Source organism: Idiotropiscis lumnitzeri, chromosome 7, assembly GCF_059441095.1.
Source record: "Idiotropiscis lumnitzeri isolate Australia: NSW breed Sydney's pygmy pipehorse chromosome 7, RoL_Ilum_1.0, whole genome shotgun sequence".
In the NCBI taxonomy this organism is placed as follows: Eukaryota; Metazoa; Chordata; class Actinopteri; order Syngnathiformes; family Syngnathidae; genus Idiotropiscis; species Idiotropiscis lumnitzeri.
Window position 1 is genome coordinate 20231566 of NC_142397.1, and position 18003 is coordinate 20249568.

Here is an 18003-nt window from a genome sequence, read left to right on the forward strand (position 1 = left end):
CTTCCTGAAAATATTTTGGTGCCTAATGGTCCATTTTTGTATTCATCAAAAAAATCCAATTATAGATTCCTAAAATTGCAGTCGTTATCCATGTTTTCGATTTGACCACATTTTAGTGGAACATTCCGTTTTCCCACCAGCATTGAAAACAGCTTCGGATCAAAACGTATGGAGTCTGTCAAGCGGATGAACAAAAACATGCAACGCCGTCAGTACTTGATATGTCGTTGAATGTCAGAGCCAATGTCGGTTCAATGAAAGAAAGAATGCCGAAAAATTAATGGGCACACTTTCACACTTAAATGTGTCGAGCGTTCCCTCGCAAAGTTCCGCATCCATGTTTGGGGCTCTGTATAAATGTGTATTAATTTCAACAGTTATGAAAAAGAATTAAATGTACGCACGTTCAATAAATGGTTTCTGAAAAAATGGCCTCTGAATATTATTGGTAGATATCAGTTAGAATGAGAGTGAAGGCATGTTAGGCTAAATATGATACATGATGTGACCGAATTTGATCTGAGACAAAAAAACTCATTTCTTTGTTCCGCTTTTAACATGGTGTGTAGAGTTGTATGACGGGGAGCATGTATTTTCTTTCTTTATTTATTTTCTTATATCCAGCAATAAATTGAAGTATAGAGAACAGAAACTATTATATTTATGACTTTGCTGTATTCATAAATGAACAAACGACTTTAAGGATATAAATGAGACCTAAAAATGTTTACGGTGTTTCCTGAATGTCTCACGCAGCCCAGCCAATAACAGCCCGTTTCAGGGATTCAACAGGAAACCAGGGAAGCGTCCATAGAGATGTTCCTATCCGTATAAGATTCTAATTTTGGGTTCTTAGTAAAAACAATGCCCGCGTTTCTGAGCTGACAGAATCTGGAGAGGCAAAGGGCGGTCGGACAGTTTAATGGTAAGCTCCATGGCGATCCACAAGCTTTCTTATTTGACCTACTTAGTTAGCTGTAGCTAAATGGCGCCGAGCTAAATTCAATGTGTTTGAGACGCTTTTCCATTCTACGGACTTCTATATAAATTGATCAAAGTATTACCCATAATTTAATTTACATGTGATCTCGGAGATATTTTTTACTTTAAAGTATTACAAACCTATCGCGCTCTTTTGATACTTTGATTTCTCCCCGCAGTAATCATGAGTGCGCCTATGGTCATTGGAGACCAGCTCATCCTTGAGGAGGACTTTGATGAAAACTATATTCCCTCTGACCAAGGTACACATAGAGCAGGGGTGTCAAAACTAATTTTTGTGGACGGGCCACATCGTAGATGTGGTTTCCCTCAGAGGACCGGTATGACTGTGAACCCATATAAATTGATTGGAAAGCCAGTTTTGAAATTAGAAGCTAGTAAGTAATTGTTCAACAATTTTTCAATTTATTTTAAAAGGGGAGGAATGGTAACAAATAAATGGCAATATCTCAGTGTTGTTAAAAGTGAAGAAAATATGCTAGAAACGAAGTTGATGCAGATAATTTGCCCTTTGCAGGCCACCTAAAATGAGGTTGCGGGCCAGATCTGGCCCCCGGGCCTTGAGTTTGACACATGTGACTTAGAGCATGTTTAAAAAAAATAGTATACTACACCGAGTACTGTCATAATGCTCAAACATTGGCGATAAATACGAATAATGTATTTATTGGTGTTTTTTTTTTCTTGTCACGTCAAGCTCATAGTTTTCCATATCATTAATTCTTTCATTTTAACATTCACTTCTTCTTAATGTGTTATCTCCCCCATCTTATCAGAGATCAGAGAGTATGCAAAGGAGATAGGCATTGATCTTGACAATGAGGCGGAGCTCATGTGGCTGGCCAGGGAGGGAATTGTTGCACCTCTTCCACCGGAGTGGAAGCCTTGGTAAGTCAGTGGATGTACTACAGTCAAGTTCATATGGGATTCTGTTAACGAATAAAACACCGCAATCTGTGAAAAGATACAAAGGTGTGGCATCGAAACAGGTGATACAATACTAAACGTGTATTGTGTACAAATATAAACTGGTAGAACCCATCCTGTTCTTCTCTGATGCACAAGTGCAATCTTGGGTTTGCACAATTTCTGCTTTTTAGTGGTGAACACTGTTATCGCAACTTTAAACTGCTCGGCTTTTCAATTTCAATAATTAAATTAGGGCCACGTCAAGGGCGGACAGTTGCCCATCACTGTCCTATAGGATTAATCAAGTGTATGTAGTGGTACTACTACTTACTTGCCTGCCAATCAACGCAATACCTTCACTTAATATACATATGTTGTGTCATAGTTTTATCACTGATTGAAAAGTTTTATAAAGACAGTCCGATACAGAGCTCCTGGCAGTTTGCCTCACTTTTCAAGTATCGTCATTATATTTTGCAATTGGATCCGAGCAGAAATTCACACTCAATTATTCCTGTCACACATCTTGTGGCACTGTGAGTCATTAGTTTCATTACCACGTCTCCACCATTTTAGAACAGGCATTTGGTGTGCTTTCACTCATGAGTCATTAATTTAATTCTCCATATTCTCCTCCCACCCTCATTCTGCTTCAAGTAAATCTTAAATTTCTCAATCCCGAGAAACTTGTCACAAAATTAGGTGGTTTTTTTTTGTTGCTTTATTTACATTGCTGTAGAGCAGTGGCGTCCAAACTACGGCTCGAGGGCAATTTGCAGCCCACCATCCAATTTTTATCGGCACTTTTCATATGCTGAACTTCACAATTGACACACCCCATGTCATCGGCCTGAATTACTACTCACTTTCTATATGGAGTGGCAAGCAAGGGAACAGAAGAATTTCATTCTCATTTTTCACTTTCTTTTTTTGTGCCAATAACATATCTCTTAAATTGCAACAACATTTATTTTCATAGCGCACCGGTGAAAAAAGACAATCCAGTTATGATGGCAAATAGCTTGAACTGCGCTTTTTTCTCCGCTTTCTGCTTCATTGCAAGGTCAGCTTAAGACAGAATGCGCTTTCTTTCTTTCTGAATGTGAAGCTTGAGTGATTCTGCTGTTACTCAGGCTAGGAGCGGATATGTTTGAATGAGATGCAGAGCTGCTGGCCATTCTCCCCCAAATTTGGACACCCCTCCTGTAGAGCTATTTGCATATAAAGAGTAACCACATCAAGACTTTGAATTCATCCCTCTAAATGTATTGGAGGGTAATGTAGCATCTGCTCAAGGACTGACTGTTCTAGACACCTGAGAGTGGCAGTGCTGCCTTCTTTACCATCTGCAGGGAGATGTCAACAGCAGGCCACCAACAAGCTACTTATGACTGTCTTGCGAGTATTACGTGTTGTTGTACATCTAATTCTGAGTACATTTATTTTTCTATATATATATATATATAATATTTTAGACATCCTCAATATTTTCATGTAAGTTGCATAAAATTATATGAAATGGCTGATTTCATTCCGTGCTGCCTTATAAACGTTTGCCTTGTCTTGTGAACGTCTGTTAACAACAAAAGAATGGATGTGTTTGGGCAATTTCTAAATGGGTGTTGAAGCGCTCCTTAATATTTCTGAACATCTAAAATTGCTACTGGTCGCTGTAGTAGTTGTACTGTATGTTCTCATTTTCTAACATTGTCGTGTGGTGTAAAATAAATGTTCTTTGTTGGCTGGACATTATTAGCATTCAGCTAATGAGATTTCTATGCACCTCAACCAGGAAGTATTACTACCTTTTCTTTAAAAGTTCAAATATGGCAATGTACACCACAGTCAAACGTTTGGTTATTGTGAGTGAACAAGATGTATCAAAATTAATCGACAACTTTTTTAGGAATCGAGTAATTGCTTAGAGCATTGTTTAACTTGAAATTGTCCAAATCCTCTCATTTCAACCTCTCAACAATAGTTATTCTCTGATTTCTGTAGTCCTTCATGAAAGCAGATCGATTATATATTGTGTGTAAACTAAATACATGCAAACATCTGCTGTTACTCAAAGCATGACCAAACCTGTAACATCAATCCCTCCCATGTGATATTGCCTAATTGGTGTTTAGTTGTTTTTTTAATCTCTTAACAATACCAAATTAACGGCACAACACTAATTGGTTGATAAACGTTAACGGCAAAAAAAATATTTGTAATGCACTTTAATGCCAAATAAAATGTTTTCTGACTATTCAATGAATCAGTGGAATAATTGATAGAATAATCGATTCTGAAAATATTCAACAGTGACAGCCCTAGAATGAACCAAGCCACTATTTTCTTTAGTAATGTTTCTTTTGGGTTAAACCCAGACCGCAACTACTGATAAATTTTGATCAACATCATGGTGTCTGTAAAAATACAATACAATACAACACAACTTTATTTATATAGCGCATTTCACAACAGCTGGAGCGCTAACAAAGCGCTTTCCATATGGTGTAATATAAATTAGCGGGAAATTAGAACACAAATTGAAACACATAAACAAATATACAATAGATACCAGAAGAACTATGTGATCCGTCTACCAAGCTCCAGTTAAAAGACGAGCAACAGCATTTTGCACAAGTTGTAGGCGCTTGAGGGAGGACTGACTGACTCCAAAGTACAGTGTATTACAGTAATCTAGCCTTGATGTAACGAAGGTATGGATTACTGTTTCTTAGTTCTGCTGGGAAAAAAAGGGCTTTGACTTTAGCCAGCTGCTTAAAATGAAAGAAGCTGGATCGAACAACAGCACTGATTTGCCGATCTAATTTAAAATCACTGTACAGTTTAAAACGCAAGTTTGAGATTGTTGAGTTTAGGATAAAATGCCAAGGGGCCAAGGTCAACAGGGATGAAAGTAGAAGGGCCACTTGGACCCGACACCATAACTTCGGTCTTCTTTTTGTAGAAATTCAAGTAAATAAGTGATATCCAGATTTTGATTTCCTCTAGACAGGACAAAAGTGGTCTCAACGAGAAAGCATCTTTTTTGCTCAGCGGGATATAGATCTGACTGTCATCTTCACAGCAGTGGAAGGAAATTCCATGTTTTCGTAAGATGGAACCAAGGGGCAGCAAGTATTGTATTGTATTGTATAACGAAAACAACGGCCGCAAAACAGAACCTTGTGGAACACCATACGACAAAGGGGCAGAGCAGGACTCTGTGCAACCTAGGCGAACACAAAAGGTCCTGCCAGTCAAATAGGATCCAAACCACTCTAGACCACTAATACCCACCTGATGCTGTATCAATCAGATAAGATACGACAAGAACTCATTGTTGTGTCATCTCTATGTCCTCTCTTGCAGCCAAGATGTTACAGGGGACATCTATTATTACAATTTCTCTTCTGGTGAGTCCACTTGGGATCACCCATGTGATGAGCACTACCGCCGCCTCGTTAATCAAGAACGTGAACGCATCCAGTGCACGGCTGCTGCCGGGGCCTCTGGGGCCAAGAAGAAGAAGAAGAAGAAAGAAAAGAAGGAGAAAAAGGAGAAAAAGAAGGATTCAGCCAAAAGTGGAGTGAGTGGTTCTCCAATTTTCATTACAGCAGAGTACCATATGTTGAACAATAATGTTTTTTTACCTTAATGTTTCAATGTTCGAGAAACAGAGAGGGAAAAAATCAAACCAATGAACTGTTTAATTGCTGTAAAGAAAATCATGACATGTATGCATGGAGACTTCTGAGTTTGTGGTTGTTGCTTTCGATCTTGTAGGGCCTGGGTTCATCAGTGGGGTCTTTGCCCCCTCCGTTGGGAAGCCTGCCTCCTCTCTGCAGTCTAGATGCTCCTGTCCTCGGACCAATCTCTGGATCTGCATTTCCTCGCTCTATTCGGTCTGGCGGACTGGAACCCCTCAAAGCATCTGCTGGGCCTCTTGGGGTAATTCAAAATAAATGATATGATGGAGTTGTATTCAAAACTACAGCGGAACCTCTATGTAATGGAAGTGGAACAAAATACAATTTGGAGTTTGGCCAAACCTATACAGATGGGTGAAAGAGAAAAATATGATGATACCCATAGAAGTGGAAATTGAATTTACTACAATGTAGGAAACAAAACATTTAGCCAGCACATTTATGGAAGTGATTATTTTCAACATTTGATGTTTATCTTGTTGTTACACATGGTCTCTAATTGTGTTGCATAGTGGTAGACTTAACTGTCATCAATATAGACAACATGGATTTAGTTCCCACTCAGTGACAGTGTGAATGAATGTGAGTGGGAATCGGTCTCTATGTGTGCCCGGTGATTAATTGGTCACCATTCAAGGGTTTTATTGGCCTTTTGCTCTAAGTCAGCTGGGAGAGGCTCCAGCTCCCCGCCACGCTGAACAGAATCTGTGGAACTGAAAATCAGATTGCATTAATATACATCTGGAGCCCTTGATACTATTTATAGCTAAGATTGTTATTATTGTTATTATTATTGTCATTTATGTTGAAGACACACTTTTTTCAATAGAACGTGTAAATGAAAACTTTTTATTTTATTTCCATGGGTATGGGTGTGTTTTATTTCAAGACTGTAAAGTAAGCACTTAGTGTTAATTTTGATTTCTCTCCTTGTCAGGTACTCCGTAACAGTGGTGCTGCAAGTGTTTTAAGCTCCAAGAAGGAAGAAAAAGTATATCTTACCATGCCTGGTTTTGATGATGACGGTGATGATGATGAAATCTTGAGAAATGAGGTGCAGTATAACTATTTACCAGTTACCTTATGGACATTTGCAGTTAGGATATAAAGTTCTCACTTGATTTTATTTTATTTTTTTAGTCAAGTCAGCCATCTTCTGACCGGCAACTGATGAACCTCCACCTGGATCTGGATGACCTCAGAGAAGGCATACAATATGAGGTAAATTTAGATTAAATATATTTTTGTTTCGTTGTTGGCCTTGTCAGCAATAACAGGACCTTTTATTTTAATAATAGGTTTGATACTGTTTCTCCCATTTTGCATCTTATTTTATAACTTAATCTTTCCTTTGTACGTGTGTGGCTCAGGACACTGATGCTAGTGCTGCAGCTCGAGCAGAAGAAAGGACTGAACCAGAAATGCAGGACATATCTGGGGGTCCGAGCTCTGAATCACCATCCCGACAGGTATGCCGCTCGTAGCACATACGCATACACCAAATTGTGTTTTTGATTTAGATTTTTTTTCATTTTTGCAATTGCCACCGTTCTTCACATTTCATTTAAAATGAAACATTTTGTATGTGTCATAATTTTGGTGTCATAACAGTTTTTATGAGTCATCTCAGGCACAGTCATTTCTATTATTGCCAACATATGAAACATTCTACACTATTAACACAGAGTTAGGGATAGAGTGAAACTAATATAGGAATCTAACATGCACTCTAACCTCTACATCTTAACTCAATTTGACCTTTTCTAAACCTTTGAATGTGCGGAGTTGAACGTCAAAATTCTCAGCTGGGGTTTGATCCATGAATCGGCCAATGAAGTTCCTGGTTATTAGACTTTGTATTCAAACAATCCTTACAGTCTTCATGCTGTTTATATTTTGACTTCAAGCATACCTCACCTTTGCGAGACTTTACAACCACTGTGTCACAGAATGTCTACAGTAGGTGGCAACAGAGAAAGAGAAAATGGAAGATTCACAGAAAGGCAAAGAATTGAATGTCCTGATTGGGGTGGACCCACCTATTTTTATTGCCTTTTTTTTTTATTTGCAAGAATTCTCAAACGGTTGGACATGAGCCTTAAAGAATTTCAAGACAAAGTCAAATTAAATTTTACAGGCAAGTTTGTAGTGCATTTTAGGTTCATCCTGAAATTTCACCCAAAAGCCGAATACGGTAATCCCTCATTTTTCTTGGTTAATTGGGACTGTAACCGCCTCATGAAAAGTGAAAAACTAAAAAGTAGAGATTGACTTTATTGTGGTGATTATTTTTTTTGTTTTGGTGGGATTTATGCCCCTATTATGAGTTGCAATCCCCACGATATGGTTCCCAACCTTCTTTATACTTGTTACGCAGAAAATGTAACTTTAAAAATGCAAATTGAAGAAGGAATACCAAGCTATGAGAGGAACATGATCTATAAGACTGGTAGCGGACAATTATGACGCAACGTTGGCGAATAACTTCGTTAAGGTTTTAATTGTTAACGTCACCGCAGGGAGGCAAGTGAGTTAATATTGCTCAAATTGTTAGTTCTTGTTGTCTAAAATGGCAACCGATCACGATCAAAATGCAAATGCACTTTACTACTCTTGTCTACTTCAACCTGTAAAAGTATGAAAGAAATAATGGTTTGGATTTATTGACTACATAATGGTTTGGATTTAATGAGATCAAACGTTAGCTCAGGTGATCGCCACCGCACCATCAAAAACACCGTGCCGATCTCTTCTTCACTTACACAGGCTGAAGCGGACAAAAGAAAGTGCACACAAACCCCGACTGGTTATATTTTGAACATTTAGATACACTAAAGTCGTGTCAAGTGTCAACAGGCAGACAGCGTCTGGCAGTGGCCAGCAGGCCATCAACAGGCGGGCATGGATCATTATCCCCTGGCATGGCTAATAGAAACATTTAGCTTTAAGCTGTTAAAAAAAGGCATTAGCACAACAACATTAGCTCCTTACTGTCCAGCTAGTCTGCATCTTCATGTGACCTGGTTGCCTTCCAAGCAGCCGCGCGCGTTGTCCGACACCGCTTGCATCTGGAAGCTTCGGTGTGAGAGTGAGTGGGCATCGATTTTAGATAAAGACCCCATCGAACACCGGGGCTGTCTTCTTGAACGGTGTGCATCACGGAGCGGCATGTGTTTTTAGTCTGGGCCGCTTAGGGAGGGTCAGTGTTCAGCGAACAAAAACGGAGGCCGACTCCACAGCCTAGTGTGGCCGCATTGGAACGTATCATTGGTTTAGGTCGAAAAACTGGTGCCAATCCTCATCCAAATAAATGTCTACTCTTTTCCACTTCAGTCTTTGTAAATATCCCGACTCGTGTTTTGTGCCGTGCGTCCTCACTGTGATCAGCAAAAAAGCATTGAGCTCGTGTCCTCCCAACCTACATATATAGCGATCTGCTCACTTCCACATTTCCTTCTTCTCATATAAATCAGCCACAGAGAGATTAATCCTTTTGATATGTTGAAGTGGTCCGAGGTCAGGTTGTCCACATGAATTTTGGTATCAATTGATCACCGTTTTTGGACGTTACAAGCAATGAAAGTACAATGACTTCCAATGGAGAGTTTGTCATAGACCATAGGGAGAGTATGGGGGCGTGGCCATATTCCTCATTAAAAGTAGGCGTTTTTTCAAGTAGTCACATCTTTCCCGATTTCTCCAAAATTAATGAATAAAAAATATCTAATTTCAGTTTCCTGATCAGAAAATATATAAACTGAGCTTGTTAGTGAAAAATTGCCCATCTTGCCTGGCTTGATACTTTCAGGGGTGAATTTACTTTGAAATTTGTCATTTGTGGTTTAAAATGTCAAACGCTCGCTTTTTGAAGTGCTTCACAAAGTTCGGTGGTGTCTTAATTGCGTGGTGGTGAAAGGAATTTCTTTAGAAAGGTTTTTCGCAGCATGAACATTTCTGATTTAGAAATGATGAAACAAGAATGCATTTTTTAAAACCACATCTGAAATAATTTTATTGTCAGAAAACCCCACCGCTTGCTATATTCCAACTTTGGTCAGCACTAATGGCATCAGTAACTGCCACATGTTGTCTCTGTTTCTGGTTCTGCTAACATTGTAATTGTATTTGTGACTGAAGTGTTTACAAATTCAAAACCTTTTCACCATTCTCTAATGCAATCATGTTTTCATCTTATCCTCCCGTGTATCTTTCTTTCATCTCTCTGTTTTGGTCCTTTGTGACATCTGCACCATGGCTCGGGATGCGTCTGAGTAGCTTCTGTGCTGCTGGGATTTGTCCTATGGGCATGGCTGCCACTGTGCCTTCCTCTTTGTCCTACTCTCAACCTACTGTCACTGCTACTGTTTTGCCATCTGACTTCCGACAGCATGGTCATCCTTGTGTTTCTTTAATTCATAGTTCATATTACGTTAGGCCTTTTTCAAATTAGTCATTTACATGTGGATCATCATTGTGGACTTGTTTATTGCGGAGTATTAATCATTTATTAATATTAGTATTGTAAAATACAAACCACAGCCTTTTACCCCCACTTTAACCCCTTAACAGTTTAAACAAGGATGCTGCTTAGTTGTGCGTTTTCTTGGGGCCTAACCATACTTTTTTGACCCATACAGATCATATTGCGATAGGGCCTAATGATTCGACATGAAACAATATATCGCTTGTTTGGAACAATGCACTTGGGTTACGAAAAATAAGATTTCAACCCAGTCACAATGGCTTTTTTTTTAAAATAAACCTCAACCTAAATGCTAGTAATTAAAGGTAACTCCAAATAAAAACAAAATAATGCTGTTTCATTGGATTTTATGTTCAAACCTACTTAGCTTGACTGATTCCATGTGTGTAAAAAAATACATTCATCCCAGAACAAGATCGTTCTCTTTGTATTATATGTTAAACAAAATTAAACATAATAAACTAGTTTTGTTTTTATACACAAACCTATCTTAATATCAGAATAAGCCATTTCTTTTTATGCATTAAAACATCAACGTAAAAACTTTTTCATAAAGTGATACATACATCTTAAAAATTCTTTCATTCTCTTTTTATGGATCTATCCATCCATCCATCCATTATCCATCCACGTCTTCTAGCACTTCCGGAGGGCTCCCCAGGCATTCCTTAACTATGCTACTAACACTGTAATTCCAGCCACAGCGTTGCACAGAAACACCTGTGAGTTGTTGAACTCTTGCCAGGAATGTAAAGTTGTTGGTTGACATAAAAATCAACGGATTTGTATTTTTTAATTAGAGCCGGAGCAGCGACTGCTTATTGTTATTGTTCTTCCTCCTCCTCCTCCCTGTTAAGATTTGCATTTTTGAGAACCTAAACGTGAACGAAAACTCACGAAAGTTTGCACACACATCGGGAGTGGCGGAAATTTATTGTCATCTAACTTTTGCCCCCTCATCCTAGACATCTTACCCGATTGTACCATCTCAACGCTTGAGTCAAAAATAGGGGAGAATATTTTGTTTTCGACAGACTATACAATGGGTCGGAGCATCATTTCATATTTCCTTCTTAACGAAGGCTTCTGGGTTGTAGACTTCACCTAGATCTACAAAGATTTGGTAGTGTCTGTAACAGCCCAAGACCTACAAAAGCGTCTTTTATAGCCTTGCGCTAAACCTTACAGGAAGCAGACTGTTTTAAATTTACTTTGGAACTCCTCCCAGAGAATTTTACTTTAAAAAGTCATTTCCATAATTTGCAAAGCCAAATTCAAACCATATTAGCTCATCTCAGAACAAAACACCCTGCTTAAGTTACCACTGAGCCTTACAAACCAACACTGCTGGAGTGTGGTGCTTATAACTAAATGTACTGTATAAGTTTGGAGAATTGTTTCTAAGCAAAATTCCTGAAACGATGACTCCACATTTAGATTGTATTCGAGGATTCAAGAAAACTATTTGAACAGTCTTTTATTTAAAATACACTTATTTGGTGATTTTACATTAATTACAAGAAATTATCCAAGTGAATAGTTCAGATGTATTCATTTGTATCTTAATGGATGCTTCTTAGCTACCAATTTGTATTCCGCTTCTGCTCATCATTTTACGTTATTACTCACATGCTTGTCTTTATTTGGTATGTTCTGTGTTTTCCATGCATCCTGACTGTTTGTCATCTAATGTGTCTTTCAAAACACCATCTTTAAGTCCTGCATGTATTTGTCAAGATTATCATTGCCACTATCTTTGCATGTGTGTTAAAATGATCTGACTTGTCTTTGTCTGCCTGCTTCCCTCACCACCCCTTCCAATTTTTCTCTTCCTTGTATCTGTTTGGAATGGATGGACTGTTTACCCAAGGACTCTTTGAGGGGCCGCCGCTTATCCCCTCTGGCAGTTCGAAACCATCTCAAAGAGACTGTGGTCAAAGGAGGAGAGCCTTTTGAGGAGAGTGAGGACAAAATTGAGGCCCAAGATCAAGATGGGGAAACAGATGAGATAAGTGGAGACAAAAAAGGAGATGGTGGTGATAGTCACAAAGAGCAGGGGGGAAGTCATGGGACTCTAGAAAAGGAGCATAAGGAATCCAGTGATGATGAGAGTGACAAGAAAGCAGATGTTGGAGGAAATGACCTTTTACTAGATCAGGAAAATTTGGACAATGCATTTGACAAAGATGGACAAGACAAGGAGAAGATGGAGTGTGCAGAGGTGCTGGCAGAAGAAGATAGACAAGAGAAAGAGGAAGGCATTAATGTTGTTGAGGATTCCCAAAATAATGACACAGATGTGAAGGAAACTGACCAAGAGGAAGTTGTGAATAAGAGTACCGCAGATGATTATGGTGGACAAGATGGAGGGGAGGAAGAGGATGGTGAAAGTCATGGCGATTTGGAGCGATGTTCCCTGAGCCAGAGGAAATTGACCGACGACGAAGACGAGGAGTTGGAGAGTTGTGTAGCCAGTGATGATAGAGAGAAACAGTGCGAGAGAAAAGAGTTGAAAGGTGAATCTGATACCCAAAAGGCTCACTCAGCATCCCTGAATGAGGACGATGAGGAGGAGGAAGCTATGGAGATTTTTGAGATAGCAGACTCAAAAAGACTGGGTGTGCTTACAGTGTGCCACCAAAAGAAGAACGCTGGCAAGATGGAGAGTCTGAATAATAAATCTCCCCTTTCTGCAGAGGTAGGGTTTGCTGTTAAATCTCTATGTGCTGTGTGCATGGCCGATTGCTAGTTTACCCTTCCAGATATCTATCCACTATAAGCATGCGGTGTCTGTTCCCAAAGTCTAACTCCAGTCTTTAGGAGCACAGGCAGATAATTCCAATGCAGGCTACTATTTTATTTAATTTTTTTTATGTTTTGGTCAGAAGACACTATTCCAAATCCTTTGTGATTTAAGTTGTCTTACTTTTCTGCATGAATGTTTACTTTATTTTGCCAATACTTGTGGGTTTGGACAACAGAAGCATAGGATTTGCAGTGTTAATGCTTGGTAGTGGCATGGATTCTCTAACCAGTGCTTTTGTCATTGTGTGTGTTTGATGAAAGCGGAAAATCCATGTATCCATATCCACAGCGGTTACATTGTTTCTTGTCAATTCAGTGATAGTGTGTGTGCGTGTGTGTGCGTGTGTGTGATTGCAGCACTCTGATGCCTGCGATGGCATGAAGCAGGGGTCATCTTCCATAGATGTCAAGGTATTGTGATTATGCAGTGACTTCAATCTAGCCTTCAATCACTTGAATGTTTATTACATGTGATTTTTTTTTCTTTCGCTGATCAAGATACAGTATATCCCTCCCCCACACTTTTCTGAACAGTTAAATCTTGACAAGTTTATACTGCAATTGAGGGACATTCTTTTTGGTCATTATAGCATTGCAAAATTGTGGCCTCGCCGGTAAATGGTCACGCTACAGTATATCGCATGCAGCATAAACCGTGACTCCTGACTTAATTTATATGAGTCATGAATGCTCAGTGTGAAGCTGCACTCACATTTCAAAAGTAGCACAAGAGAGAACTAGATTTTCTGTGTATCTGTAGAAAAAGGACTAAAAATTGCGGCTGGAAATATTGTAGCGGTGGTGGCTTGCTTACATTTTTGAACAGTCCACTTTTTACTATAATAACAATAGTAATATGGCAAGTGATTCAATGCAACTTGTTCAATTATTTATTTTCTTCTATTTTGTCTCCTAAAGATGTCGGAAAAGGTTTTGGACCTTCATGAACTGTCTGGCTCTATGAGTCCATTGGACGATAATGATGATGAAGCTGAGATGGCTAAGTATACAAAGGGCGAGGCTGCCAAGAGGTTAGTTGCTTTCTTGCTGTTTATAGAAAACCGATGTTTATTATTATACTCTATCTACAGAAGAGACTCCAGACACCAGCCATGTTGTTGGTCTACTGTGCCACTCGTGGTTCCTGTACATTACAACCAGACATAAGAACTACACTTATTTTTAAAACTGATAAATGATTTAAAGGCACATTTTTTGTACTTGGAATAGTGCGTCGTCATTTTAATGAATTAACAAGAAATGCACTTTCTCCATAGGCATTTGCAGGCTGCAGACAAAGACAAACCTATGGCTCCAAAAGTAGAACGACTCGTGCTCCACCAATCAAGTGTTCAGCGCCAACAAACAGCAGCTGGTCTCAGTTCAGCTCTGAATCTACTCAGGCCTGAAACATCAAGAGGTCGACTTTCCCGAACTTCTAACACTCAAATCCATGAAGAAGAAACTCCCATACGGAATTATGTGAGACCATTGGAGAAAGACTCAAACTTTGGAATCTGGAAAAATGAGAACAAAGAAGAGAGAGAGGAAGAAAATGACTGTGGGGTGAGTGAAAAGGAAAATAGTCTAAATGAATTGATCAAGGATCAAGACAGGAAAAGTGGGGATGCCATTTCGGGAGTGGAGAAGAGCAAAGAGCAAATAATGGGGGAGAAGAAAAATAGATTGTCTGATCTTCAGGAGACGATGAGCAAAGAGGAAGAAGAAGAGAAGGAACGTTTGAAAAGAGAGAAGGAGATACGAATAGCTCTCCTCGTGGAAGAGATAAAGAGAGAGGAGGAGGCAGAGAAGGAGCGATTGATGCAGGAGAAGGAGCGAAGAAAGTCTCTCCTCCAAGCACAGCTTAGAGGCCAAGAACAGGAGAAGGAAAAGCTTACAGAAGAGAGCGAAGAAAAACTGAGGTAAAGTAGTTGTAATTATGCGCTAATAGCAGATGGTTCCCATGCACTCACAACACTTTCACAACTCTTACGTTTTCACATCCTCGCTTTGTTAAACTGAATTTGTATGTGTGACATTTAATACATGATGAAGAAGCTAAACAAAAATCAACACATCTTGCCCATTACCTTTCTTTCCTGCTGAGCTTATTGCAAATTTAAGCCCGTATCTCACTAGTGGCGCAAGTTGGCGAGTTTGTGCGCATTTAACAAATTTGTGTTTTCGTCAGGTTTCCTTCATAGTCGCAAGCGGTTGCAAAGATGTTTTCCAGCAGTTTTTACAGTCTCAAAATAGTTTTTCTTGTTGCAGGATTTTTTTTATCACATTCAAAACTTCCTGGCGACAAGAAAAGCTGTTGGCGACCATTTAAACTGTTGCCGCACGTCTGAACAGAATCTTTGTGACCTGAATGAACCCTGACGGAAAAAAACAAAACATTCGGGCTGTGCATGAACACCGCTCGCAGTGATTATACGGGCTCCTGTACCCAGGATGGTACAATTTGATATTTTCAACGGTGTCAAAATTATCTCTGAATTGTCAATGATGCTGAAACTATTTATCCAGCACATCACCACTCACTGTTTCATAATTTGCCATTTCCATGTTGATAGCAAACTACATTTGTTGAAAAACAATATACTTGATGCTCTGTAATGAATACTTCATTTGTTTATCTGCCTCATCAGAGCTCTGAAACAGAATCTCCTATCCAAGAGGCAAGAAGAGGAGGAAAGGTTAAACAAGGAGACTGACGGGATCCTGGAGGCACTGAAAGCATCTGCTTTAAAGGAGAGAGACCGGCAGCTTCATGAGCTCAGGTCAGAGTCATTAAGGTGCATGGTAGCAGTCGCTACATGCTTGGATTTTCATTTTTGCTAAACGCAAATTAAACGCTGTCTGTTACTGCTTGGGTGATTGGTTGCCACGTTGATGAAGTTTAACCAGCTATGTCAACAGCGCCTAGTGTGCGGAGAACAGCCCCATCACTTCTCAGGAGCCATTCGCACCCGGAGGTGATGCCGCCTCGTGTGCGCTGGGCTCAAGCAGTCAGAGAAAGAACAGCTCTTTAAATCGCTGTTTTCTGCCTCAATATTGTGTGTTCAGTGTTGCCATACTCCATTTGTGCTGCAAATCGTGTGAAGCAGCAGATCACGTTTGATGTACAAATAGTGAGTGATATTACAGCCTATCCGTTGTGCTGCGAGAATGACTGATATCTGGACTACCCAATGGTTGTCTAAGTGATGACTATAATTTGGCCAATGAGAATCAGAACTTGAGAAGGTGAGACTCAAGCAGAAGGGCAAGCCACAGTGCAGTTAGAGCATACATCCCAACTGTAGTAATGAAATCCCGGGGGACTTTAAATTCCAGCTCAAAGCTTTTTGTTGGTCTCAAAACTTGGACATTTCCTCAGAAAATCACCCTACATGTGAATAATAATTTGTTTTAACACTGTGGAGCTTCTTAGCCCACAGATCAAGCCCCCTGTTAATTTGCCAGAATTCTACTCAATGTTGTTCAATGATCTTAATAATTCATCTTTTTTTTTTTGTTCAGGGAGGAAAGTGATGTCATGCTGAAAGACTTGCGTATTACGCTTGAAGAAGAAAAGGAAGCCGAGCGTAATAAGTTGGAGGCTCAGAATAAGCTGGACATTGAGTGTCTGAAGGCTGAGTCAGAAAGAAAGCTGCAAGCAGAGAAAAAGAAACTCCAAGATGATGAGTTGAACTCTTCTAAAAAGGAGGTAGATTAAAATTTTTGTTTGTTTAAAAAAAAAAAAAAAAAAAAAAAACAGCAATGAGCATGTAAACTCTACATGACATCTGTATAATTTTTGTTCTGTTTTTGTTTATGTGCTTAAAGGTCATTGGCACTGAGAGGAGGAGGGAGCTGGTTGGTCCACGTCCCGAACAGCAGCTAGCAGAGTACCACAGAGAGGTACTCTATTGAATGTAAATTCTCTATAATAAAGTTTTAAATTGGCCCTTGTTTTCTCTATGCAGCTGTCTGATTTGCTCCTGGAAGTGCGGGAAGAAGTGCAGCGAGACCATGAGAAGAAGCTGGAACAGCTGCGGGAGGAGCACAGGAGAGAGCTGAACAACATCAGAGAGAAACATTTGGAGGAGGTTAGAATAATTTATCTTATTGTGCTGAGAAAGATGTATTCCTAAAGCCGTCTATAACATCAGCAAGTGTGCATTAAGATAGCGTTCCTTCACTTTTTGTGGGTATGTTCAAATGCGAGTTTCTGACACAACTAACCCCTATTATGTTTATCATTGCTTACATTAATCATTTAAATGAAAAATACAGTAAACAATGATCCTAAAACAAACAAAAACAAACAAAACTCGTCTGACATTACCCCCCCCCCCCCAAAAAAAAAAACCAAATATGTGTACGCGTGCGGGTGTTGTTGGGGTTTAGCTGTTCAACAGTCAGGAGTTTCCATAGTCAAATTTTGTGCTTCATAATGCGGCATTTTCAATGGGAAACCGGTTTAGACTGCAGGCAAGCCAGTCTATTACCCACATTCTTGTACTCTGAAGCCACGCTGTTGTAAAACGTGTAGAATGTGTTTTGGTATTGTTGTGCTGAAATAAGCAGGGGCTTCCATGACGAAGACTTTGCTTGGATGGCAGCAGATGTTGCCCCCAAAACCTGGATGTACCTTTTAGGATTAATGGTGCCTTCACAGATGTGTAGGTCACCCACGTCATTGACACTAACACAGCCCAATACCATCAGAGATGCTGACTTTTTAACTTGATGTCCAAAACAGTTCTTTTCTTGTTTACCCCGTAGGACACGACGTCCGCAATTAAAAAAAAAAAAAAGTGAAGCGTGGGCTCGTCAGATCACAGAAAACTTTTCCACGTTGTATCAGTCACTCGGGCACAGAGAGGTCGGCGGCGTTGAGAAATGGCTTTTGCTTTACGTAGTAGCAGGGGCGCAGATGGGATTTTGGAACTGAGGGGGTTTGCTGCACTTCTCTCCCGCTGTAAAAAATAGAAGCCAACATTCTATTTTTTTCAGCATTAAAAAGAACAGATGTGACAGATAGCTAGTGGGGAATACATGCCACAAGATTTATCTAGCTAAATATATTTATTCACTTTGTATAAATGACAT

At 39.6% G+C, this 18003-nt stretch overlaps 1 protein-coding gene across 6 annotated transcripts in view; it reads left to right on the forward strand.

Annotated features, from left to right (window-relative positions):
• The first annotated feature begins 766 nt into the window (after window positions 1-766).
• LOC148333983 (uncharacterized) overlaps window positions 767-18003 on the forward strand; it is a 28848-nt gene continuing 11611 nt past the window's right edge. For 4 of the 6 annotated variants that reach the window (XR_015844273.1, XR_015844274.1, XM_088301087.1 and 1 more), the window contains exons 1-16: window positions 767-925; window positions 1161-1244; window positions 1779-1890; window positions 5278-5494; window positions 5692-5856; window positions 6553-6669; window positions 6756-6836; window positions 6986-7084; window positions 11969-12796; window positions 13261-13314; window positions 13822-13934; window positions 14181-14825; window positions 15555-15686; window positions 16429-16615; window positions 16735-16809; window positions 16875-16997. Coding sequence is in view for 4 of the 6 variants with exons in the window: in XM_088301087.1 (XP_088157213.1) it covers window positions 1166-1244; window positions 1779-1890; window positions 5278-5494; window positions 5692-5856; window positions 6553-6669; window positions 6756-6836; window positions 6986-7084; window positions 11969-12796; window positions 13261-13314; window positions 13822-13934; window positions 14181-14825; window positions 15555-15686; window positions 16429-16615; window positions 16735-16809; window positions 16875-16997 (3027 nt within the window). In the remaining 2 variants the exon portion in view is untranslated. The remainder of the gene's footprint in view (window positions 926-1160; window positions 1245-1778; window positions 1891-5277; window positions 5495-5691; window positions 5857-6552; window positions 6670-6755; window positions 6837-6985; window positions 7085-11968; window positions 12797-13260; window positions 13315-13821; window positions 13935-14180; window positions 14826-15554; window positions 15687-16428; window positions 16616-16734; window positions 16810-16874; window positions 16998-18003) is intronic. The other 2 variants (XM_088301091.1, XM_088301089.1) reach the window with 2 other exon arrangements.